The following is a 16,139-nucleotide window of genomic DNA, read 5'->3' as shown; positions in this document are numbered from 1 at the left end:
CATTGACATGGCAAAAGTTAAATCAAATAGATGATTTAAAAAATGAGAACTCAAGGCTGTTTTTTATTTTTGTTCTGTTCTTTCACTGTCACCAAATTTTGCAAAGATTAGGACTGTGTTTTCATTTTCATTTCCCCAATTCTTTTACAAACCTCAAAGTTCCTTATAAACATATTTTTAATTTCTTTCTATCTTATATAAAATAATGCTTGGATAAAACAATGATGAAGAATCTCATCTGGTTCCTAATTATTTTTATAAGAAAGAAGACTGATCAGACTTCCTACACATTTTCTACTATTATGATCTGAAAATGTTATATTATCTATTATTTGTTGATAATAGTGTTAATTTAGAAATTACTGTCTATAATTTTCTCCTTTAACAATTTCCAGCATATCTGTTGCTCATTTTATCAGATTACACTACAACACACCTTGTTGCAATCATCTACCAAATTCTAAGCCATTTCTCCTCATTTCTTTTTTTTTTTTTTTGTCTTTTGTCTTTTTAGGGCCATACCCATGGCAAATGGAAGTTCCCAGATTAGGGGTCTAATCGGAGCTATAGCTGCAGGCCTACACCAGAGCCACAGCAATGCCAGATCTGAGCTGCATCTGCAACCTACACCACAGCTCACAGCAACGCCGGATCCTTAACCCAGTGAGCGAGGCCAGGGATCGAACCCACAACCTCATGGTTCCTAGTCAGATTCGTTTCCACTGTGCCACACGGGAACTCCTCTCTTCATTTCTTTACCTTTTTTTTTCAGCTGCCTTAAATCTCATTGTTCACCTCTATTCTTGTCGTGATGATCAGTGATTTCAGCATTCTTGTAGGTGATAATTCCGATACTCTGGGCTCTCAGGTCCTAGATTTACCTCCAACAACCTTGACCAGGCCTACAAGTAAGCCATCCACTATGGTGATCACACATTAAAGCTATACTGTCCATTACTGGAGTTACTACCTGTATGTGATGATTTAAACTTAAATTAAAATTAAATATTCATTTCCTTAGACACTCTAGTCATATTTCAAGTGCTCAACAGCCAGAGGTGGCTGACGGCTATGAACCTGGACAGTACAAATACATAACATTTCCGTTATCACCAAAAATTTCATTGGACAGTGCTGGGCTGCACTGGAGTCGAGACAATTTCATTACCAAGGTGAGCACTTCCTCTGTTACTTCAGTTTTAGATTTCGACTCTCTAACCTCCAAGTCTTTACTTTCCAGCCCCCTCCCTAGAGTGAATCTATGACCTAGGATACTTTGCTGCCCACTGGGATATTAAATTAAGTGACTGTGCCATCTTTTCATTGTCCTAAATCCCTTGTGTCTCATTTCCTGTTTTACCCGGCTTAGACCATTTATCAGGGCCAGTTATCATCATCATCCCTTTACATACAACTACAAAGTCAATGCTTATCCCTTCGTCTATTGGACACATCTGGAAAATGCAGCTTGGTAAATCCCATTCTATAGACACTATACCTGCCTACAAGCAGCTGAATGTGACCAGAGTAAGCTGGCTTTATTTTGCATTTTTTAATGATAACTTGCCAGTAAGCCTACTAATCAATCTGTTCTGTGAATTTACTAGATTACTCTCACTTTGTCTTCCTTCTTCGGTTCTCAGATTTCTTCTCTACTTCCCAAATTCAGATAAAAACCTGGCTTCTTATCTTGAGAAAAATAAAAACATCAGAAGAACATTTCCTCTCCTCCACTGACCAACTCATGTTCAAGCATTTTCTGTGGTTAAATTCTAAACACTTTTATCTATGTTCAATCTTTGTCGACACAGGAAATCCATTCCATCTATTTATTCAAATTTTTTCCCTTGTAAATTCTCTTTCTCTTTCTGGATCATCGATTTTTTTTTTCATCTTTAATGGTTTACCCACCTTAACATACAAAGATGATGTAGTATATAATATCTCCTTTATAAAATTAGCAAAAAAACTTTTGTTTACACCCCTGCCACATACACACACACACACACACACACATACAATCACTCCCATTTCTCTAATTATCTTAACAAGGAAAGGGTTCAAATCTGTCTGTGCCTGCTGGATCTTCCTGTTTTTCTGAACCAACTTTAATCAGGCTTTTTCTTTCACTATTTCTATAAAGACACCAATAAGTCACAATTAACCTCTACACCGACACATACAATGGCTATTTCTCAGGTGGTTTTTTTTGGGGGGGGGCCCACACCTACAGCATATGGAGGTTCCCAGGCTAGGGGTCGAATCGGAGCTGTAGCCACCGGCTTACGCCAGAGCCACAGCAATGCAGGATCGGTGCCATGTCTTCGACCTACCCTGCAGTTCAGGGCATCGCTGGATCCTTAACCCACTGAGAGAGGCCAGAGATGGAACCTGCAACCTCATGGTTCCTAATCGGATTCGTTTCTGCTGCACCACAACGTGAACTCCCCTCAGGATTTATTTTATTCAACCTATAAACAGCATTTGACATAATTTTTATTTAAAACGCTTCTCCAAAATACTTTGTTCTCCAGGACACTGTTATCTTATTTTTCTTTTACTTTACTTCCTAATCATCCATCAGATTGGCTGATTCCTCCTTATCTGAACTTGAAATGCTTTAGAGCCACAGAGTTCAGTCCTGGGCCATCTATCTTCTGTTTATTCTCATCCGCAAATGACTTCCTCTAGACTCAGGGCTTCAGGTAACAGCCATGCATAAATGATCTTCAGATGTATGTTTTCATTCCGCAGTTTGAGCCCCAGGCCCATGTACCTGACAAGAGAGTTAGCCTAATCATATAATGTTAGAAAATTTTCAGACTTAACATATCAAAAGACAGGAACAGCTCTTTTACAACTGTTTCATTGTATACTTCTTCATTTTAGTACATGAAAACTTGATACAAAACTTCAGCCAAAAACTTAGAATCACCTTTGACTTCTATACTCTTCACATATGAAATTAAAGCCATCAGAACATAATTTTCATTGCAGAAAATAAGGGAGCATGGGAATTAAATATAGAGTTATTGTTCATCTGGGATGCATTAAAAGAAATAATGAGTTTACATGATGGGAAGTTGTATTCTCACTTCATTCTTCAGCCACTGATCATTCCATTCCCACATATTATGCTTATTTCAAAGAACACTTTTAAAGAGGGGCCTACATTGTACCCAGAGAATGGGCAGAATAGGAATAAATTCAAAATTATTTATGAAAAGAAATGGAGAAAATAAAAATTAAATCCCAAGGATCAAAGGCCTAAAGAAAAGATAAAAGCAGAAACAAACAAACAAAAAAATGACCACAAGGAGGAGCTAGAGGATGAATTATAGGAAGGAATTATTTTTGAAATGTGTATTCATCCATCAAGATAATAAAATATCCTGATTAAAATATAGAGCTATGAAGATGAACAGATTGATTCAAATCCTGGATCAGCATTTACTCATCCATTGACTTTTGGCAAGTCATTTCACCTTTTGCTTTTTTTTTTTATTAGTAAAATTGACCTACGTATAATACCTACCACAGAGGTAATTAATACAAGCGTATAGAGGCAGTAACAAATGGTATCACTACTGTTATATCAGAATTAAGTTTTAATTATTTTAGATGCTCTTATAAGTGAAAGCTTTTGCACAGTAAAGGAAATCATTGACAAAATAAAAAGAGCCTACTAAAAGGGAGAAAATATTTGCAAAATATTTAAGTTGGATAAGGGGTTAATATCCCAAATAGATATTAAAGTTCACATAATATATTGATATCACAGATATGACAATACATCATAGATATATTGACATAATTTTAAAAACCAAACAACCTGAATAAAAAAATCGGCAGAAGACCTGAATAGACATTTTTTGAAGAAAGATACACTGATGGCCAACAGGCACATGAAAAGATGTTCAAAATCACTAGTATCAGAAAAATGCAAGTCAAAACCACAATGAGATACCACTTCACAGCTGTCAGAATGGCTATCATAAAAAATACCACAAATAACAAATGTTGTCAAGGATGTGGAGGAAAAGGAACATTTGTACACTGTTAGTGAGAAAGTAAATTGGTTCAGCCGCTATGGAAAACAGTATGGAGTTTCCTCAAAAAACTGAAAATGGAATTACTATATGATCCAACAATTCCACTCCTGTATATACATCAGAAGAAAACCAAGCCATTAATTTGAAAAGATACAGAACCCCAATGTTCATAGCAATGCTATTTACTATAACCAAAATATAGAAGCAACCTAAGAGTTCATCAACAGATGAATGGATAAAAAGATCTTGTGTGTGTATATATATATATGCAATGGAATACTACTTAGCTATAAAAAAGAATGAAATTCTGCCATTTGCAACAACATGGATGGACGTGGCGAGCATTATGCTTATTGAAATAAATCAGACAAAGACAAATATCATATTATATCATTTGTATGTGGAATCTTTAATATAAAATGAATGTATATAACAAAACAGAAGCACATTCACAGATAGAACAAACTAGAGGTTAGCAGTGGGGAAAGAGAAGTGGGGAGGGCAAAATAGGGATTTGGAATTAAGAGATACGAACTACTATGTATAAAATAGATAAACAACGGGGATATATTGTACAGCACAGGAAAATATAGCCATCATTTTGCAAGAACTTAAAATAGAGCATAATCTGTAAAAATATTGAAGCACTATTGTACACCCGAAAAATAATATAATATTGTAAATCAGCTACATATACATCAATAAAAAAAAGGGAAGAAAGTTGTGCAAGTCTCCAACCCATTCTAGTAAAAGTTAGATAAACAAGTTCAATGAGCACAACCAGGGTCTCCCCCAAACCTCACTGGTATAGCTCTATTACATGGCTTTTTTCATAGCACTTATATGATCTCAAGTTGCCTCGCTCTTTTCTTTGATTCTTTGCTATCTTTTTTCACCACCCTCCACTAGATCATAAGCTTAATAAGATCACAGCTTTTGTGTGTTTCATTCACAGCTTGCTCCCCAGAAAATAGGACAGTGCTCAGGAAATACACAGTGATCAATAGATATATGTTTAAATAATTGATTGATTAGATGTCTCTGAAATGTAAGTTTTGTAGCGATTTTAATAGGACACCTTACATCCCCATATACTCTGTTCAAATAGGCTTGATCATTTCACGTGCCTTGATCACAGGTAGTGCCACATTCATTCAGACTTCCCTAGCTTTATTTCAGATGTGTGCCCTCCCTGATTCCCATCTCCTCTCTCTTATTAGGCACTTTCACCTGTCCTTCAAACCTTAACTCAAATCTATGTATCCCATTTGATTGTTATTTAAGCTTTTTACTTATAGGGATTTTTGTGCACATGTGCAAGATAAAATTCTCAGTCAGTGTTGTGAACGTGATCTAACACTTTTTTTCCCCCTCATTTTCTGCACTATGTGTAACAGACAGCTCTGCCACCATTGCTGTTTGATATATTATGCATTGCTTAGTTTATTAATTTTTTTAGGGCTGCAACTACAATATATGGAAGTTCCTGGTCCAGGAATTAAATCTGAGCCACAGCTGCGATCTCTACCACAGCTAGAGCAACCCTGGCTCCTTTATCCCACCACACGAAGCCAGGGATCGAAGCTGCACCTCTGCAGCCACTCAAGCTGCTGCAGTCGGATTCTTAACCCACTGCGCCACAGCAGGAACTCCTATTTTATTAATTTTTATTTTATTTTATTTTATTTATTTATTTGTCTTTTTGCCTTTTCTAGGGTCACCCCCGAGGCATATGGAGGTTCCCAGGCTAGGGGTCTAATCAGAGCCAGCCTACGCCAGAGCCACAGCAACGTGGGATCCGAGCCATATCTGCAACCTACACCACAGCTCACAGCAACGCCAGATCCTCAACCCACTGAGCAAGGCCAGGGATCGAACCCGCAACCTTATGGTTCCTAGTCGGATTCGTTAACCACTGTGCCACGATGGGAACTCCTTTATTAATTTTCAATGAAGCTCATTCCACCTGTCAGTCCACATGTTTTTTTTTTTCTTTTCATTTCTCACTTTTATTTATTTTTTTCATTTATAATGAGTTTTATTTTTTCCATTATAGCTGGTTTCTAGTGTTCTGTCAATTTTCTATTGTACAGCAAGTGTACCCAGTTCCTATATGTTTAAGCTTTCTGGAAGTGAATGAGAAGGCATTTTTATGACAGGAAATCCTTGCCTTTTCCAAAGATAAACAGTATTTGATATGTGTGTAGAAGGCTAGTAGGTCAAAAGTGAACCAACAATTTTAATTCGGGGGACTGAGAGAGGGGACAGGAAATCACTGATAAATGCTTTACTGTAGGTCACCTTGAAGGGTCAGCTGCAAAGTGATGTATGGTAAAGGGTCTACAAAAAGATGTCACTAACTGCAAAATGTTCATGTCCTTTATATTTTTTTCAGTTTAAAGATATTATTACCACACCCAGAAGAGTCAACATCATTTTCTTTCCATTTTTCTTTTTTACACATCCTCTGGCTCTCATTATATATTGACTAGTCTTATCCACAGCACTATTCATTCCACTGATTTCCTCTGGTTTTGCATCTATACATTGTCATTGTGGTCCTTTTAAGTGTTCTTCAGCTATGAACATGGATAATGGAGTCTGGATATTATCTACATTTGGAAGATATCATAGTGCAGTGGAAGGAACTTGGAAACTAGGTAGACGGTGATGCTTCTTACAAAAATATGACCATAGAAAATCCTCAGCTTCCTTTAACTACTCTTTCTGCATGTATAAGATTTGGATGAAAATCCCAATTTTACCCATACTCACTCATTTATTTGTTTTTTCATCAAATATATACTGGGTGGTACCTGTATGCCAGTCACTATTTAGAGCCACAGGATACAATCTTGTGAGGATATATGCCACACACACCCACACACACACAGACATATATGGGACACACACTCTCGTGGGTTGGGTAGTAATAAGTGCAGTGAAAAAGAGTGAAACAGGAAAGTGGGACAGGAATGTGGGCTAGTGTGTCACGAGGTGGGAAAGTTGTTCTAAGAGATAAAGGTTAGATAGCTCAAATCTAAGACCCCATGCTCCATAAGGACTAGTGCCATGACTTTCTCCAAGAATACTCACCCCGAATTTCAGTATTTGACACACAATTACATTGATGAAATAATTGCGTTAAAATAAGAGATCAGGAGTTCCCCTCATGGCTCAGCAGAAACAAATCTAACTAGCATCCCTCGCTCAGTGGGTTAAGGACTCGCCATTGCTGTGAGCTGTGGTGTAGGTTGCAGACGCGGCTTGGATCTAGCATTGCTGTGACTGTGGCGTAGGCCAGCAGTTACAACTCCTATTCAACCCCTAGCGTGGCCCTAGAAAGCCAAAAAAAAAAAGAAAAAAAAAAGAGAGAGAGACCATTAATGTAACACTCATTTTCTAAAATATTAAACCAAGTTTTTATTTCAAATTCAAACTCATCAGGATATTTGGAATAAAAGACTTCTTCAGCTAGATGTTCGTAAGCCAAGAAAAGAGGGAGAGAGAAAATCTGCAAGCAGAAACAAATTGTCACTGATAGGCCCTGTAGGGTGAATGAGAGCTATCTGGTAAAGCCTGTGGATTTTGGAAAAGGGGAAAAAATTTGGTATACTTATCGCTTTTCCCTGCTGTTCTTTGCTTAATTTTTGCTGAGTAATTCAGCTTATATTTGTGGGGTGTATAGAGAGATAAAGCAGAATTAAGAGTAATGTTATCAGGGCTTTCTTTGACTGTGAGAGTCTCTGTACTCACCCAGAATATTTCTAACACCATAAGGCCATGCGTGATGGACACAAATAAAGACAAACACATTTTTATGGAACAGAGGTCCAAGCATAAGATCCTCATCCTGTGGCTAGAATTATCAAAAATCCAAAAGCCATTTCTGGAAATTTATTTTAGAGTGAAAACATTACTAAAAGGCAATATATCAAGACACTACCTCTGTATTATGTCACTTTGTTTTCCTCAATGCCTAAACCTAAGCAATAGAAATCCTACCTTATATGGAGTTCTCAAACATTTAAAACTTTGATCTAAGAAAGATGCAAAAATTTGGATGAATCCTTGCTTATGATTACACCTTCTAACACTAGACCATGAAACTTTTAATACCGCTCATCTTAGAGAAAATTATATTAGATTTTTTCCTCATAATGAGCTAGGCTATATCTGCTGATGTTTTATCCATGAATTGTCATCAGAAATCAGTTTATGTAAACAATATGATTTAGACATTGTTAAGGTTAGGATGAAGCATGAACCTTTGTTCTCTGGAAGGATACACACAATGGAATATTCCTTCATTTCTAAAGGATGATAAGGAAACAGGAAACGAATGCCATATCTACTCCTTTACCACAAGTTATTATTTTTGTGTTTTTGTGTTTAAGGTCCATGTATCTCTGAGAAGCTATTAAAAGGCTTCCTGGAAAGAAACAAAACCCAAGAAACAAAAAAACCATGTGCCCCATTGCATATGGCTCCACCTTACCAGAGAGAAAGGATCACAGGCTGGTAGAAATTGAAATCGAAGTGGACCCAACATTTTGCAGTCATTGAAGCCTGAGCTCACTTGCAGTCCAAGGAAAGCCATGCAGGATGAAGACGGATATGTCACCTTAAATGTTAAAACTGAAAAACCAGCTCTCACTTCAGGTAAGAATGCCCAGAGTCAGCAACTTGGAAATTAACTGTTGAAAATGGATTCACCCTAATTTTCTTATTTCTGCTGGTGACAGCATATACAGTTTTAAGTTTCCTGAAGGACCTTCTTTATCTCCAGCATTTGAGTGCTATCTACCTACGCTCGGAAAGATTTATCTAGAATATAAACAATAAAGGATACAAGCAGGGTACATTACATTAAGGTTTACGGGTTTAAATTCTGGAGGGATGGAGTTCCCATTGTGGCTCAGTGGGTTAGGGATCTGACTTGTCGCTGTGAAGATGCTGTTTCTATCCCTGACCTTGCTCAGTGGGTAAAGGATGCAGCGTTGTCACAAGCTGTGGCATAGGTGGCAGATGCAACTTGGATCCAGTGTTGCTGTGGCTGTGGTGTAGGCTGGCAGCTGCAGCTCTAATTCAATCCCTAGCCCAGGAACTTCCATATACCTTGGGTGAGGCTGTAAAAAAAAAATGCTGGAGGGAATAGAAAGCAAGGGGATAAGAGGAGAACGTTTGGAAATTCCATTTTCTAAGATGTCAGCAAATGCCTGTGATTCTACAGTTGTTGCTTATGAATGCAATTATTTATTAAAGACAAAACCACAAGACCTTGACAGCTAGTTATATTTGGACTCATAGAGAAGACCAGGGGAAGTAGGGATGGAGTGAGTTGCGTACTTTGCTCGTTGAGGGAGCAAAGGCAGGATGTACCAATGAAGCTGTTTGTATCACTTCGATCATCCTGAGGGGGTGGGAACAGGGACACTGCTGCCCCATAGCTGTGCCATTCTGCTTGCCCCCCATTATCTTTATTGCATGCTTACAGGTGATCCTGCTGCATCCTCTCTGTGGCGTGTGATGGCTTTGACTCTGCTGGTCTTATGCATAGGGATGGTTTTTGGGCTGGTGGCTCTGGGCATTCTGTGTAAGTATCAACTGATTGCCAAAGATTTGATCTGAGGAAGATAATAACTAAGTGTCAACAATTGAACATTAAGCTCAATTGTCAGTATGTTTCTACTTGTTACTACTCTAATCATCCTATACTTAGCTGCCAAGATAGCCTCAATAAAGAACTCTGACCTTTGCCTTCTGATTAGAAATACCATTTAGATTTTTTTAATGAACTATTTTTAAGAATTTTAAGCTGGTCTTTAAGATCCTCATTTCCTCCCTATTCTGCACATCTTAAGATCCAACCAGTGTGGTTTTCTCAGTTTCATGAATAAATCCTATGTCCCCCTGCCTGAGATTTTACTCATCCTATTCCCTTTTCATGAAAATGCCCTTCTTCTCATTTTTTAAACTGAATGTATTTACTTACTTCCACTGAGAGAATTCATATCCCCCCAATTTACAAATATTTCTTCTTCCTATAAACCTAAAAGTCCCCCAATGTTACATTATCATCTGTATAATTATTGCTTGTTCATGTGCTTATTTATTTTTCAGAAGATATTTAGAACATTTCATTCACCACCTTTGATTTACCTGAATATCACAGTACTTTGAGCATTACAAGAAACTGATATGTACTTTTTAAGTGAATGGATATTTTGGCATCACATGAAAAACATAATAACAGAGGTCATTCACCTTTGTGAAATGTGCTTAGAAATCTGTGTTCAAGGAAAGGTCAGAACCGCTGCTTTGGGCATGCAATTGGATTGTGGTCTGTTCTTATTTCTGATTGTCTCCTTCAAATAATTCACTCATTCTTGTGGAGACCCCTTGGGATCATTCTGCATGGTACTTAAAGTATTCTTTGGAACCTTCTTTAGCCTGACCTCTTTCTAGCACTCATTTACTCAGATGTATCTCTAAGCACCTCGTAGACTGACAACTCTACTGAATTTAAAGTTTATTGGGAGGACTTGTTTGGCATCACCCTGGTTATCCTCACGACAAATTATTACCTAATTTTTATATCTAGCTATCACGCAGCAACACAACCTACGAGCTGAGAATGAACATCTCTCAGGAACTCTGAAGCAATTAGCAAGGAAGGTCTGCCAAGATTTAATAAAACAATCAGGACAAGAGGAAAGTAAGTACCATTTGGGCACCACGTCATCATCCCTCTTGCTGGAGTATTTTTGTAATGAGATCTGTAGGGCATCTTGAGATCTGCAGGAAACACTGAACACGGGGAAAAGGTAAGCCCAGTTCAGAACGAAAGGGATCCTATGCTTGGTTTCTCCTTAAGGACATCAGTGCAGCCCATGTGAGAAAAACTGGAGATATCATGGAGACAGTTGCTATGGATTCTTCAGGCACAACTTGACCTGGGAAGAGAGTAAGAAGTACTGTATCGACACCAGTGCTACGCTTCTGAAGATCCCCAGCCAGAATATTCTGGTAAGGAGAGCTCTATGTCAAATATTTTGGAGTCATAAGGAGACAAGTCTCAAATGGAACATGTGAGCTTTTTTTTCTACATTTGTATGTCTTCCAGTTTGTGCTAGTCTGAGAACCTTATCGATATCAGTAAAAATTGCAACATTTGAGAGTAGAAAGTGCTGAAAGAGTACTAGTGAAACCGAGTTCTGGTCTTATCTCTGCAACAAGAGTTAAGATATATTTTTTTCCTTCCTTAATTCTATTTACTAATTCAAAAAAAAAGCATCTGAAAGTATAAGAAACTCAGTATGATTGTAAAATAAAAATATCAGTATTATCCCAATATGACACATCTTCTCTGTTCTTGCTAAATTATTGGCAGTTTGAACAATCCATGGTGCAAACTCTATCTTTTCACAGGCTCGTCCAGACCAAGTTTGGGGCACAATCTTATTTGGGCAACACACAGGATTTCAGTTGAAAATTTTCTGCTAGTCAGGACGCTTCTTCCACATTTTCCCCTTTGACAGCTTCTAACAAAACCCTCCTTTCAAGTAAAATACATCCGCATCCACTACTGCACTCTCCCTTTATTATTGAATGTAACTTTTCCTTTTATAAATCCTGGGAGCAAGCCAGGAACCAAGCCTTGGAGTCTCCCTTCTATCCCGTAACAGTATGTCCAAACAATTTTTTAAACGTATACATTATTTATTGTATTTATCTTATAATTTCTAATATTGTAATTATTCAGATTTCTGCATATTAAAAATGAAAGCAAATGTGAATTGGAATAGATCAGGATTGGGGCTCTATGCGGACAGAGTCAATAGAATTCACATTTTCGGGTAAGTTGTATTCTACAGAATTGCTAGGGATGATGAGCAAAATTGGCTTGTCTCTTCCTGAGGGCTGAAGCAACCAGACATGAGGAAACCAGCCCCGTGACGTTCATGCTCATTTGTGCGCCGCTATTCCAGCTCACTGTACCTATATTTACTCTTTGCGTGGGCTCAGATTCATAGAGAAAATGTTCAGATAAATGAAAAATCCATATGTATGTATTTTAAAGAAAAAAACCCCATAAATTAACAGAAAGATGATGAGTAGCTCAAGCTGTAAATGACAGGAGTTCCTGTTGTGGCTCAATGAATGGGTTAAGGACCTGATGTTGCCACTGTGAGGATGCGGGTTTGATCCCTGACCTCACTGAGTGGGTTAAGGGTTTAGTATTGCCACAAGCTGCAGCATTGGTCACAGATGTGGCTTGGATTCAGTATTGCTGTGGCTGCGGCCTAAGTCTCAGCTGCAGCTCCGATTTGACCCCTGGTCCGGGAATTTTGTATGCCATAAATGCAGCCATAAAAAGAAAAAGAAAAAAGACTTTATGCTGCTTTCGTAGAATGTTAACTCTAGCATTTAAAAAATTCTGACTGTTGTACTATAAAGTGATTCACTTGTACAGAAACACACATCCATTCTTTTTTAGATTCTTTTCCCCTAAAGATTATCACAGAGTATTAAGTGGAATTTCCTGTGCTATACAACTATACTTCAATAAAACTTAGGAAAATAAAATAATAAAAAGTAAAAAAAAGATCTGATAAATTGATTTATTCAGCCATTAAGTCAACCAAAATGTGCTGCAACTATTCCAAGACCTGTACCTATGTGTTAATAAAAACACAGAAATTCCTAACTTCATGGAGCCTATTTTACAGTGGAGTAACTGGCAATGAACAAAACAAATAAGTATAGTATTTAGTATAGTAAATAATGATCATTTCTAAGTAGAAAAAAGTAGATGTATGTCTTTTGTAAATCTCTTTGAGAAAGATATTGTATAATTCTCCTACCAAATCAACTAAAATAAATGGATACTTCTATACTTAAGACTTTGTAGGCAAACTAAGCAACAAAACCAAAGCAAGTAGAGATGAATTCTAGGGAATATGAAGTTTCACCAACAAAAGTATCTCTTTTCATTTGTCTTCTCTAGTTCTTTACCACTTATTTCATTTAAGAACCATATTTGGTATCTTATTTGGGATTCTAATCTTCAATTGATGGAAGATGAACACATAGGAAGATTAGAATATAATCTTTCTTGTGTCCAATTTTCCCCTATATCTTACAAGTATTTTTAATGCTACAACAAGTGAACTAGGTACAATTCTAAATATCAAATATAATTAATATTAACATAGACATATAATCTAATGTTTTATGTCCAGGTAGCTTATCATGAAGCTTTGCCTTTATGTCATTACAAGAACTGTAGAAACACTCTGATCCTTTTATATTTATTTGTGTTTGTAATAGCAATACCTCACCAGCAGGACTGGATTAATCCGTTGGGTTGGATTGTCCCGCCAGAACTCCAAAGAGGCCTGGATGTGGGAAGACGGCTCAGTCCCCTCCAAAAATATGTAAGTCACTGGACCCTCAGAATACAAGGCACGACTAGCAATTTTTATTCCAGAAATCTTCTACCCTCTTGAGTGCAAACTACTTAACAAGTTGGAAGGTGACGCTATGTCGTGCTGTATGTTACCTACAAAGGGGCTGATTCATGTCCTAGTCCTAACAAGACAGCACCTGTAATAAGATTCTATTTTCCCTGCTCTCCCACTCCTCTGTTCTTTATGTAAGTCACACTCCACCCCTGTTCCTGATATTGTCCTATTCCTTTCTACCCTCACCTTTGCCATTGGAATATTTTATGTGTGCAGGTAGATGGGTGGGTGGGTGTGGAGGGGGGGTGTTAGCTTGATTTGATTCTCTTCACATAATTTCATAACAAAATGATCATCCTCACTATTTTGTGGTCGAAAGTTATTATTTTGAGGGTTCTTCTGACTTTTCAGTATCATTTTACCTCGTCTTCCTTCCTCGGGGTTTCCAAGACTCAGGCACGTCTTTCACAAGATGATTTTCATTTTCATGTTGACAGTCTCTATCCTTCAACAAACAGTCCAGGCAAAGGGCTCAATTACTCTGAGTTACTTAACTGGCTTTCCAATCTCCAATCCCCTTTTGTTTATCTTGTGCAATATCTCTCCCGTTAAAATTTAAACTGATAACCAAACTTAATCTGATCATTACTTAAATTTTAATTAATTTATTTAATAGGTATTTATTACCTACTATGCATAGGCGCCAAGACTACCACAAGTACAAGCAAGCCTCTTTATAGACCTCAGGCTTTATTCTTATCACTGGCTGCTTCATTCACAACAGTGCAGGCAAACTGTGATCCCTCTGTTCTTTCAATAAATCAAACATGTTTTAAGGTCTTAGGGCTTTTGCACTTGCTATTTCCTTCCTGAATGCTCTGTCTCAAGAAGTCCATGGTGGGTTCCCCGTTGTGACTCCAGTCTCTGCTTAAACATCACTTCCTCAATGAGACAAATTTTTATTACCCAAACTATATTAGCTTCCCTCCAGCCCATCCACTTAACTCTATCCTATCACACTGTTTTGTTTCTTCATAACTCTTAACCAAATTCTCTGAAATATTCTATTTGTTGCCTTCTTACCAACATTTCTCTCACTATAATGTAAGTTGTTTGTAGAAAGGACCCTGTCTTTGTTTACCGCTCTATCATCAGCACAGAAAACAACTTTAGCAGGTAGTAGGGATCCCAAAGATATTGGTAAATGAATTAATAAATATACATCATTTGTCCTCTTGTCATAGTGACATAGCTGGGAATATAGACAAGTTCACAAGCAAATACAGTACATGTTCTGTCTTATATCCATTATCCTCTAATATAAATCCTCACTTCAAAAATATTTCATCAGCTTGCTTTTCTCTGAACTTGTTTCCATCCTGTGCAGGTACTTGCTCTACAAGTCTCTCTCATCTCTGTTGATATAAATTCTGTCCTTCCTTCAAAACAGAACTAAAGTATAATCTCATATAAAAAGATGGAGCCTTTCTCATCATTTCAGATCCCCACCCATCTTTTCCTCTGAACTCCTATTGCACCTACTGTTCACTTCTGCTTAATCTTATCCTATAATAAATTGCTATGAGCTATTCAAAAGTCCATGCTTCATACTCCCAAGCAAATTGGAATTTCCTCAATGTTCTGAGTGTTGTTTTTTACTGTTTTTCCCCATACTTCTTGTCTTCACTTTGTGCACCAAAGTACTATACACAGAGTTTGATTGCTGCTTATTTATTTAGCTTTCCAAGGAAATCATTCTACCTTTTGCATTCACAGGATTAAGTTTTCTGGAAATGGAACAGAAAATATGAATTGTGCTTATTTTCATAATGGAAAAATCCACCCTACCTTCTGTGAGAATAAACATTATTTAATGTGTGAGAGGAAGGCAGGCATGCCAAAGGTGGACCAACTACTTTAATGCAAAGAGATGGGCAGGATGTCACAGACAAGTGCTTGATTGTATAATAAAAGATCTGGATGAAAGACTCATCAGCCATAACATTGCTTTATTTTTCCCTTTATTCCCCTTGGAGTTATCTTTACTTCGCCTTTCCTACCAACACCTTTTAGTCCCTTCTTTATAATTAGGAATAATGCCTTCTTTATAATCCAGAAGCCAGTCAGTGAATTGATTATTTAATTGTTCTCTTCCCATTAATTTTCATTCTTCTTGTCCTCCATTCACAATTGTTTCAACATACAGTGAGTCACTGCATCTTCAAACATAAACACATTTTTTTTTAGGTATTGGAAGCCTGTGTCTTGACTTGCTTTTTAATTAAATGCATACATTTTAAGTTGAAACAAGAAAAATTAAGCCTTGGAGTTCCCGTCCTGGCGCAGTGGTTAACGAATCTGACTAGGAACCATGAGGTTGTGGGTTCGATCCCTGGCCTTGCTCCGTAGGTTAAGGATCCGGCATTGCCATGAGCTGTGGTGTAGGTCGCAGACACGGCTTGGATCCCACGTTGCTGTGGCTGTGGCATAGGCCGTCGGCTACAGCTCGAATTAGACCCCTAGCCTGAGGATCTCCATATGCTGTGGGCGCGGCCCTAGAAAAGGCAAAAAGAAAAAAGAAAAAGAAAAAAGAAAAGTTAAGCCTTAACTAACTTAAACT

The 16,139-nt window shown here is 37.6% G+C and overlaps 1 protein-coding gene across 1 annotated transcript; it reads left to right on the top strand.

Moving 5' to 3' along the window:
• Positions 1–8,650: 8,650 nt before the first annotated feature.
• Positions 8,651–15,453, top strand: CLEC1B (C-type lectin domain family 1 member B). The gene is made up of 6 exons (NM_001315794.1): positions 8,651–8,714; positions 9,550–9,648; positions 10,657–10,770; positions 10,930–11,081; positions 13,386–13,492; positions 15,296–15,453. The coding sequence occupies exons 1-6, from the start codon at positions 8,651–8,653 to the stop codon at positions 15,438–15,440; spliced, it is 681 nt and encodes a 226-aa protein (NP_001302723.1). The 3' UTR covers positions 15,441–15,453.
• Positions 15,454–16,139: the final 686 nt, after the last annotated feature.

Source organism: Sus scrofa, chromosome 5, assembly GCF_054392235.1.
Source record: "Sus scrofa isolate SSC_HxYL_T2T_F1_AM1 chromosome 5, Sscrofa_HxYL_maternal_Yorkshire_Landrace_v2.0, whole genome shotgun sequence".
Taxonomy (NCBI): Eukaryota; Metazoa; Chordata; class Mammalia; order Artiodactyla; family Suidae; genus Sus; species Sus scrofa.
Note: the sequence above shows the minus strand (reverse complement) of the source record. Positions and strands in the feature narration are given on the sequence as shown.